The 11,067-nt window shown below is 40.0% G+C and overlaps 1 protein-coding gene across 6 annotated transcripts in view; it reads left to right on the top strand.

The window, feature by feature from the left end:
- Positions 1–210: 210 nt before the first annotated feature.
- The window catches only part of LOC127804855 (protein MICRORCHIDIA 6-like), a 30,786-nt gene continuing 19,929 nt past the window's right edge, over positions 211–11,067 (top strand). For 3 of the 6 annotated variants that reach the window (XR_008023757.1, XM_052341905.1, XM_052341903.1), the window contains exons 1-8: positions 220–374; positions 1,456–1,838; positions 2,129–2,203; positions 2,343–2,377; positions 9,616–9,694; positions 9,830–9,919; positions 9,995–10,070; positions 10,406–10,484. Coding sequence is in view for 5 of the 6 variants with exons in the window: in XM_052341905.1 (XP_052197865.1) it covers positions 1,478–1,838; positions 2,129–2,203; positions 2,343–2,377; positions 9,616–9,694; positions 9,830–9,919; positions 9,995–10,070; positions 10,406–10,484 (795 nt within the window). In the remaining variant the exon portion in view is untranslated. Of the gene's footprint in view, positions 375–1,455; positions 1,839–2,128; positions 2,204–2,342; positions 2,378–9,615; positions 9,695–9,829; positions 9,920–9,994; positions 10,071–10,405; positions 10,485–11,067 lie in introns of all 6 variants that reach the window. The other 3 variants (XM_052341906.1, XM_052341907.1, XM_052341904.1) reach the window with 2 other exon arrangements.

Raw genomic sequence — 11,067 nt, 5'->3', positions numbered from 1 at the left:
AAATTTATTAAAATAAATAAATAAAATAAAAATAAAATAGAGAAGAAAATAGGAAGTGTGCATGCATAATTTTTTGAAGTAAATTAAAAATAGAAAATGATTTATTTATAATAATATAATAAGAAGGGAAATGGAGAGGTGGGTGGCTAATAAGTGTCTCTTATTTGCACCGCATGTGCTGCACCTTTTAGACTTTTTTTTTTTCCTTTATTTCAAATATTGCAGCCACTTCTTTCCCTTTTTCTAATATTTCGGCCACAATGAGTAGGTCATTCCCCGGCATTTTCTCGCCAATGACAGACAAGCGTCTTCGTCCGTCGTCCCCGGAGCTTCCTAGCCTCGTCTGCATGGTTTGAGCAAGCGAGTTTTGAAAGGTTAACAATGATCTTATGCTCTCTGCAAAGTTCCCTGGAAAGCGCGCATTCTTTATTATGATTCATTATAATCCAATGATCTCAAGTTATTTGGGCGTTAATTGGACTCCTCCACGCGTTTTTTTGGCTAGATTTGGGATCCTTATTTTCATATTCACGAGAACTGCTGTTTGGGATTTTGTTGTATTCCAGTTTTCACAAATTTCTACTGGTTTATGGCATCTCTGCGTCCATATGTTCGTGTCAAAATCGATGATGAAGAAGCTGATTACTGGAATCATCCATCCTTCAAATGTTATGTGTTGGCCCGCTTAGTTGAGCCAGTTCGATTCTGTTTAGGCAATTCAACGATTACCTTTTGGTCTATATATGTAACAACACAGGGTCTCACCAAAAGTGCTAGATGAAGGTTTTTTTTTGGGTCATGACAAACCTTTAGGGTTGTGTTCTTGTCTGGCCAGAAGTCTCACATCTCAATGTGACCCAAGTTAACACACTCGTGACCTACACCACGCATATGTGATCCCAGTAGACTATCGATAAGGGATAGGGAGATGACACTATAGCTAATGTTGCGAGACCTCTGTAGAACGCTCTTCACTGTTGGGCAGTTCATGAACATTCTGTTTTTGCATATATTTAGGGTTATTGAGGCGATGCAGGCCTTTTGACTTGGAGTAAGTTCTGTGGGGATGTAGGGAATCCAATTAAGACACTAGACATACATTATTGTCATTTTCATGGATGTGAACTTCTTTATTTTGGTGTTAGGTCGGCAGAGCAAGCTGCCTAAGTTGTATTTGGATTGAGCCTCCTGGAAAGCTATTTCTGGTGTTATTTTTCTCATTTTTTGCTGCTTTCATGGCACGGGAACCATATGATATGAGCTTGTATGTACATGTTTGTTGTATGACTTGATTTTAATTCACCATCTTTCATCATGTTGAAAATGTATACAATTTAGGGGCACTCACATTAAAGTAGTTGCTTCATCGAGCTTGTTCAATTAGTTCTGCATTTGTTCATTGGTCATGATTTGTTCTCTTTTTCAGTTGTTTATTTGCTAACCGTCTAAATGCAGTTATATTTGTTCTCTAGCGTCCATGGTGAGCTCTGCAGACTTCATAGATTTGCTTGGTGATGAAGAGATTGATCAGTCGAGTGTGGCTGATAGTAAAAACGGCCTGGATTCTATTCCGAGAACAACTAAGCTACGAGGAAACACTAATATAGAGAGTTTTGGTTGGGATACAGTATGCTCTGTGAGACAGGAATCCAAGGAGAGCAGAAGCTCAAATGTTTTTCAAAGCCAAAGTGACTTTGTTGATTTTGATCGAGGCCATCACCCTGTTGATGAGTCACTTCCTTCTCACATGCCCTCCTCTTATCCAGCCCCAATCTGTCGTCAATTCTGGAAAGCTGGCAACTATAACGGAGGGCAACGTCCTAAACCCCAACTTTCTGGTATAAATTCGTGAAATTTAACATATAAGAACTGCCTATTTTCTTCCTTTCCTTCTTCTTGGTCCATATCATGTACCTTATGTAACAAAAGAAATAAACAAAAATTGAGTAGGATATTAATCCATGTGTGATATGACTATTTCATGTGCCTATTATTGTTCTCTTGTTCCAATTGGTTTTATGGGATCTGAATATTATCAAGTACATGGGTTCTAAAAAATTGTGAATCTGTGCTCTGCTATTTGATCAAATTGCTTACTGAAGCTGCTCCTTTTATTTATGCTCTGCAGATGGGAAAAATTATCTGCACGTGCACCCTATGTTCCTTCACTCCAATGCCACCTCACATAAGTGGGCCTTTGGCGGTACATTTGTTTTTTTTGTTTATTTTTTTCTTTTCATTGCATTATGCCTTTCCTTTAATGCAACAATAACATCTTTTGACATTGAATCTATCGCTCGATCTGTACGGTTGTTCATTCCCTGTTGATATTCTGCTTGCAGCTGTAGCGGAGTTGATTGACAATGCAGTTGATGAGGTAAACTTTCAGTTATTGTAGTGGAAACACTTTATAATGTCTTGAAAGGTTTAATTTTGTAGGATAGTCAAAATAGTCTATTGGACTGTATAAATCAACATGGAAAACATGCAATGAGATTTCATTTTTTATTGGATAAACTGTCTTATGAGGAAAGACAAATTATAAATTAGACTATATGTAATAAGTATTGAAGGTAAGATGCGCAGGACTGTGATTAAGTTAGTTTTGGACATACGAAGAAGACCAATGGACATTGTCGGAAGAGCAGATGAAAAGGATGAAGTTGTAGCCAAAGAGGTAGACTAGAAACAAAGAAAACTTTGTGGGAAACACTTAAGCTAATGTGATATGATGGCCTACGGAGTATATACTATGTAGTCGTAGATAGATATTATTGGAGAGCTAAGTTCATGTAGTTGATCCTGTCTTTTGGGATCAAGTTTCCTAATTACACCAACTTTTAGTCCTGTTGGGGTTGTTGTCATGATATAAACCATAAACAAGGGAATAAGACATGCAAGTGGCGGGCTGTCACATGCATGGTTAGGAAGTTGGGTAGCTAATTCTAGAAGGGGGCACTAATGTAAATAAAACTTCTCTTTGGTGGGAATGGAAGTGCGGGATCCTCTCTATATAAAGGACCGCTCAATTATATTGAGGCTATGTTGAAATTTGAATCAAAGTCATTCTAATTCTTCCCTCAATTCTCTCTCTCTCTCTCTCTCTATTTCTCTTTTCCAAATTCTCCCTAATTCTAGAGAATTCTCGCGAATTCTTTGGAGTTCCTTGTCAGATTCGTCAAGATCTAACAGTTGTATGTCTTCAGTTTCTTTTTATTTTTTATTTTCTCTTTTCAATTGTCTAAATTAGAGGTCTTAAATTGTTCAAGTCAGGCTGAAACAACCCTTTTTGGGATGATTTGCACTATCTAGGCCTTGCCACATGCATTGACCTGTTATGGCCTGCTATTTTAAATTTCTTAAAAAATAACTTTTTAAAGAAATGTACTATTGAGTAATATTTTTGATTATTTTATTGAAAAATCATAAACAAGACTACATAATACAACTTGTTGTATTAAATAATACATAAAACTGTTTCACTTAGAAGAATAAATTTACCACATGACAAAATTTACAATGCATAACATCTTAAATAACATATACAAAATTATTGCATTATCCAAATGTTGTAGCAAAATAACTTTTGATAATGTACAAAAATATTTCATCTTCACTCTTCAAATACTGGGTCCTCGTTTGCCACCTTTGAGATCTTGGGAGTTGCCTGTATCACCGAGAGTGCCCACATATTTGTCAGATCTTGGGAGATCTGACCAGAATTCTCTAGAATTCTGTGAAGAATTTTGGAGAATAAGAAGGGAGAGTATAGAGAGAATTTGAGAGAGAGAGAGAGAGAGAGATGAGAGGGAAATAGGAGAATGATTTCAATTCAATATCTGGATGCCTCCTTACATGTGCTCGGGTCCTTTATATAGGATCCCGCAAGTACATTCCCGCCAACCGTTTTATTTACATAGTTGCCCTCTTTAGTTGCTTCCCTTAACTATCGCACATGTATGCTCCCCTTTTAGCATAATATATCTACTTCTACATATTAATACCGTGACAATTTCCCCCCGGCTTGGGGTCATTATTGTCCTCAAGAATGCTAAGTAGGCTGGCTGCTTGGGGGAATTGCCTTAGCAGGTCAGGAAAATATTCCCAGGTGCTATTTTTCGGGGGAAGATTTGACCACTTCACCAATACCTAGATGATAGGAGCCCCGTGCTTGTACAATACTCGTTTGTCTAGGATAGAGCTGGGCACCGCCGTGACATCTGTGTCTACAGAGAGCTGTGGTAAATTGGAGGATGTTTGTTGTGTTCTCACTGTTCACTTGAGCAAAGAAACATGGAATATCGGGTGAATTCTGGCTCCTTCAGGGAGCTGTAGTCAGTACGCTGCCTTCCCCACCTTGGCCTCAATCTCATAGGGTCCGTAGTACCTGGGACTTAGTTTGTTCACCTGACCCTTCACAATGGCCTTAAGATGGGTTGGCCTGAGCTTGAGGTATACTCTTTCCCCCACATTGAACTCCCTTTCGCTTCTCTTCTTATTAGCGTACTGCTTCATGCGATTTTGTGCCAATGCCAACTCTTCTTTGAGCTGTTGCAAAACTCTCTGTCTCTTCTCTAAGTAGGCCTCCACAGTAGCCATTGAGGTGTGCTCTCCCATTGCCGGAAGTAGTGGAGGCCAATATTGAAATAGTGCTTTGAAGGGGGTTCTTTTGATAGATGCGTGGTGGCTGGTATTGTACCACCATTGTGCCAGGGAGATCCATTTATGCCACCCCTTAGGATGTAAGAAACACAAGCACCTCAAATAGCCTTCTGCACACTGATTAACCTTTGCTGTCTGGCCATTTGTTTGAGGATGGTAAGCTATAGACATTTTAAGCTTCACCCCTAGGGATTTCATCAGCTCCCCAAGCTTGTAAAAATCTTGTCTCTATCTGAAATTATTGACCCGAGGATCCCATGTAGTTTCATCACCTAATCCAAGAAGGCTCTAGCTACCTCTCGGGCGGAGTAGGGATGGGTTGGGTCAATGAAGTGTGCATACTTAGTGAACTGATCCACCACCACTAAAATGCAATCCCTCCCTTTTGATTTTGGAAGACCCTCAATAAAATCCATACCGATGCTCTCCCAAGCTTGGGTAGATATGGGTAAGGGTTGTAACAAGCCTGGTGGGGCCACAGTTTCATATTTGCATATGTTACATACGTCACACACCATCACATACTTAGTCACATTTTTTGAGGTAAGGCTCATAAAAAATTTGCTTATGATATGTGTTCTGAATTCTCGAGTGCCCTCCCACTGAAGACTCATGAAGGGAACTCAGTCTCTTCCTTCTTAGTTCCTTATTCCCACCAATTATGACTCTGCCTTTGTATCTCAATATCCCCTGATGCAATGTATACCCCGGCTTCCCCTCGGGGCTTAAAATCAGCTGTTCCAATAACACTTTCATTTTGTCATCTCCTTCATAGCTTGCCTCGACTTCCTGGTACCACTTGGGAGTGACCACAGTAAGGGCGACTGTTTCTCCCTCTTCTGGGCATCTAGATAGGGCATCAACAACTACATTTTCTCTTCCCTTCTTGTATTGTATGCTGTAGTCTAGACCCATAAGCTTAGACATTCCCTTCCTTTGGAGGTGGGTATGAAGCTTCTGCTGTAATAAGAATTTAAGACTTTCGTGGTCAGTTCTAATGATGAACTGATCTCATTCCAGATAATGTCGCCACCTTTCAACTACCATTATCACTGCCAAAAGCTCCTTTTCATATATACTTAGGCCCAGATGTCTAGGGGATAAGGCCTGACTATTTCCTTCTTGCATCAACATAGCTCCCCCTCCCGTACTGCATGCGTCAGTCTCCAGTATAAATGGTTTACTGAAGTCTGGTAGCCTGAGCATTGGGGCACTATCTTTAATTGTTCAAATGCCTTCTCTGCCTGTGGCCCCTAATGAAATCCCTCATTTTTTAACTGCTCTGTCAGGGGTCGACTAAGAACTCCATAATTCTTTACAAACCGCCTATAGTACCCCGTCAAGCCCAGAAAACCCCTCAAGGCTTTAATGTTGGTTGGTCTTGGCCAAGCCATCATAGTAGCCACTTTCCTTGGGTCGGTACTCACCCCTGCTTCAGATATAACATGCCCCAAATACTCCATTTGCTTCTGACTGAAATCACATTTAGACCTCTTAATATACAATTGGTTGTTTATGAGAACCTCAAATGTAGTCCTTAGGTGTTTCAAGTGTTGATGAAAGTTGGGTTGTATATTAAGATGTCATCAAAGAAAACCAGAATAAAGTGGTGTAGGTAAGGTTTAAAAACTTGGTTCACGAGGGATTGAAAAGTGGCTGGGGCATTGGTGAGCCCAAAAGGCATCACTAAGAACTCATAATGGCCATGATGGGTTCTAAAGGCTGTTTTGTGGATATCATCAGCATTCATGCAAATTTGATGATAGCTTGAACGAAGGTCTAACTTGGAAAAATAGGTGTCATTCTTTAATTCATCGAGTAGGTCTTCGATTATGGGAATGGAAAATTTTTCCTTTACGGTTAAGGCATTAAGCTGTTGATAGTCTATACAAAAATGCCACGTTCCGTCCTTTTTCTTGACAAAGAGGACAGGGGAAGCATATGGACTTTGGCTAGGTCAGATCAAGGACTGTTGAAGCATGTCCTTAACCATTCTTTCAATCTCAGTTTTTTGGTGTGGATGGTATCTGTAAGATTTGATATTAACGGGCTCGGAGTTGGGTTTAAGGTTGATTGAGTGGTCAAAGGTTCTTTTGGGAGGTAGGGAGTTAGGTTCTACAAATAGGTCCTCATACTTAGCCAAAAGCATATTAAGTTGGTGTAAGAATGGTACCTTTGGGTTGTTTGAATTTACAGTGCGGGTAACCATTTTCAGCTCCCCGTCTTGCTCATTCCCGTCTTCTATCTCTTACAGTGTTTGTATGGAGAATAGTTGGGCTACCTGGGCTCATTTACTTCGGAGCAGTCTCTGAAATTTCCTTCTTGTGATCATCTTGCATGTACCATTCTCTCTGCTACTGGTAAGGTTAGCTTCTTTCCCTCATTTTTCAAATGTTACTTTCATCCGATTGAAATCAAAGCTGATAGGGCTCAATTGTTTCATCCAATCCACCTCGAGTACTACATCGCAACCCCCTAGCTTAAGCAGCCTCAGGTTAGTCTCAAACAATTCCCCTTGCATCTCCTAGCAAAATCCGCAAAGCTGATTTGCTTAGCACTCTATGGCCATTAGCCACTGTCATAGATAGTGGTTGGGTCCCTGTTAGCTTGCATTGGAGTCTCTTGGTAGTACCCTCGTCCAAGAAACTGTGGGTACTCCCACTATCAATTAGGATCCCCTCTTGAACCCTTCCTTCCACCTTGATAATTTTATTGTTGGCTAGCCCTCTAAGGGCGTGCAACGATATTTCTCCGTTATCATCCCCTACTACTTCAACCATTTCTTCTACTCCTTCTCCTTCATTTTCTACTTCTTCCTCTTCCCCTTCTAGCAAGAGCAGTTGTCTTTTGCATTGATGTCTTGGGAAATATCGGTCACCACACTTGAAATAGAGTCCTGGTTGCCTTCTTTGATCCGTGAACCTCCCATTTGGTCTTGTTGAGGCAGAAACAGGTGCTGTAACTGTCATACTTCTCTGCCCTGGATTCACCCTTACCATCTCCTTATTGTACCCCTTCACCATCGGACCTGCCGACCCTATACCAACTCCCCTACTCTACTGTCTCTGCTTTTTCATGATGGCTTCTATCAAAACCTTCTGTAGTCTAGCATCTTTAGTTGCCTGTTCCACCGTTGCAGGTCGTAACATCTTGACCATAGGCCTGAACTCCTCACTTAACACACTCATGAAATTGAAGACAAAGTATGCCTTCGAGAGGTGGGGGTTTAGGGTGACCATTATGGATCTGAGCTCCTCAAATCAGGCCTGATAAGATTGCACTCTTCCTTCTTGTTTGAGTTTATTAAATTCCTCCACCACGTCCATTCTATTTCTATCTCCAAATCTCTCACACAGTTTCTTAGCAAACTCTTCCCCTGATATTCTCCTCTAGTCTGTGACCACCCTTGGTACCAGGTGTCCCCTGCATCATTATGGTAGGCAGTCACCAATGCTACTCGACGCTCCTCTGGAACATTGTGCTAACCAAACATCCGTTCACATCTTCTTACCCACCACCTGGGATTACTTACTTCAAACAGGAGAATCTCTAATTTAGGCATAGGAAACCCTGGTTAATTAACTGTAATCGGTCCTTCCCGCCTTTGATCTATTCCCGTATCCCTTTCTTCTCTTAGAGCGATCTCAATTTCAGAGAGTCCGACATTCTCATTCCTCACTCCTTGCCCGGTTAGCACCAGTTCGGTTCTTTCTCTAGGGGGAAAATTAGGTGACAAGCTTACTTGATTTTGGCACGTAACCATCACCATGAAATTCAGTCTTTGATCTGAGCTCCAACTTCATCCCTGATTCCATCCAATCTTCTCTCCAAACCTCCTAACGATGCGTCCATCTTCCGATCCATTGCCACGATCGCTTTGTGATTGAGATTGAATCCAATTTCCAGCAACTCTACTCGAGCTTGCAAGTCGGTCATCGTCAAATGAAACTGATGCACCTTTGACTCCAAGTTCTTCATTCGAGTTCCCTCCGGGCCTCCGCCATTGCTGTTATCGACTTCCCTTGGCCCAGATTTACTCTGATACCAAATTGTCAGATCTTGGGAGATTTGACCAGAATTCTCTAGAATTCTGGAGAATAAGAGAAGGGAGAAGAGATGAGAGAGTATAGAGAGAATTTGAGAGAGAGAGAGAATTGAGAGGGAAATAAGAGAATGATTTCAATTCAATATCTGGATGCCTCCTTACATGTGTTCAGGTCCTTTATATAGGATCCCGCAATTACATTTCTGCCAACCGTTTTATTCACATAATTGCCCTCTTTAGTTGCTTCCCTTAACTACCGCACATGTATGCTCCCCTTTTAACACGGTATCTCTACTTCTACATATTAGTATCGTGACAATATTGTTGTTGGCTGTCAACATCGAACCAATTTTGAAGTAGATGCATGTTTCCATTGCATTTGGTGCATGCCTTGCCCTAATTGGATTCAAGGCCTTGTTTCCTACAGAAAAAGTAGATTTCAGTTCCACTATAGTCATCGGATAGCTTAGTATATCACAGGCCACATGAAAAAAAATGTTGGGAATAGTATAGATGAAAATTTTATGCAACAATTAATAACTAAAATATTGCAATGCTAAAATTTGAAAACAAAATTGAGTAACTATTTGAATGTAACTTTGAGAGTGAGAGAGGAGAGTGTTTCCAAACTTGGAACAAGGGAGGGTAGCAAACTCCCTAAACCTGTATTTGTACAAGATCCAAATTGGATGTAGTCTACATAATGCAACTTGCATCTGGTCCTGGCCCAATCTGTTTGACACCTCTGGCCTAAATGAGTAACTGTATGTTATCTAGGTTGGATAAATGGGGAGAAGAGACCTTGGCCTGCGTTGTCTTTCTTTATCATATTGTGAACTCAGTGGCAATGCTTATATTTCTACTTTTGTTAAAGTACTGTATAACCTTGATCTGTGTTTGTGGAGCAGATAAAAAATGGGGCTACTTTTGTTGTGGTAGATAAGATCATAAATCCAAGGGATGGTAGCATTGCTTTACTAATTCAAGGTAATTATGTCTTTCGCTCTTTCTTTGGCCATGCAAATTTGTTGCCAAGACAATATTAGCAACTTTTCATTGCTAATGGACAAGGGTGAAATTATCGTTCAATTTGTTTATCTGCAACATTATGTTTGATTGTAGATGATGGTGGTGGAATGGATCCAGTAATTTTAAGGCAGTGCTTAAGCTTTGGATTTTCTGAAAAGAAACTGAAATCCGCCATTGGGCAGTGTATGGATACTGCTTTGTTTCCTTTTGTCTTTTGTTCTTCTGTGTTATTCCTAATTGCTTTGAGTGGCCTTTCAGATGGAAATGGGTTCAAAACAAGTTCAATGAGACTTGGGGCAGATGTTGTCGTGTTTACCCGTCACATGGGAAAGAGGTCTGAGTGGAAAAATTTGACTCTTATTCGTCTGCTGTTTGTTCTTACCGAAATACATTTTTACTTTAAACATCGGAAGAGAGGAAGATATAACAAGATATGTTATAAGAATAGATGTGTGGTTGATTATTAATCTACCTTGTCTGAAATCATTTCTTGAAGTATTTGTTCCATGACACAATTAAAATCAGATTAAGATCCAAGTTCCTTTATGTTGAGTCTACTTACCTTTTGACCGATTGAATTGAAGAAGTTTCTCCTATGCATGATTGGTGTATATGGTCACATGTCATTAACTTTATATTTTCATTAAATTGATTTTTGTTAATGATCAGGACACTTACTGAAAGCATTGGACTTCTCTCCTACACATTTTTAAGACAAACAAACCACGACAGAATAGTAGTACCACTGGTGAGCTGTTCCCTTTTTGCCCTAAGGATTTTCTATTTTTTCCTCTGCCAGTTTGTTCTAAATGTAGAATCCGTGATTAACTATGGCAATTTAAATTGCTCGTGTCTGTCTTTATGTCTATTACACATCTGGCATGCTTCAATATGCGTGAACCACCTGTTGGGGATTTTCCCTTAGAGACCAAATGGTACCTAATTGGCTAATAGCAACCAAAATATAAGTTACTCTCTGCTTATCATTGTATAAAAACACATGTAAATGTTTTCATGTTTCCAAATTGTACAGGTTGGTTTCACAATATCAACCATATGATGAAACATGACCATATCAATTATCTTCACTCACCACCATCTCATGAAGCTTTCTATATGAAGATGATGTTGAAACTTTATCTCATCCTACCCTCACTGGAGAGTTGTGGTAGGAAGGGCATCCAGTGTAAAATTTTGCCATGTTCTTTTTTTGGACTGCCAATGGGACTTTCAAAAGTCAATTAACATTATGAATGTCATGCTACCAACCCTAATTTGGTTAGGATAAGGTGGTGTTGATGATGAGTTTTATCAATAGCCATTTTTGAGAA

This window comes from Diospyros lotus, chromosome 6 (genome assembly GCF_014633365.1).
Source record: "Diospyros lotus cultivar Yz01 chromosome 6, ASM1463336v1, whole genome shotgun sequence".
Lineage (NCBI taxonomy): Eukaryota > Viridiplantae > Streptophyta > Magnoliopsida > Ericales > Ebenaceae > Diospyros > Diospyros lotus.
Note: the sequence above shows the minus strand (reverse complement) of the source record. Positions and strands in the feature narration are given on the sequence as shown.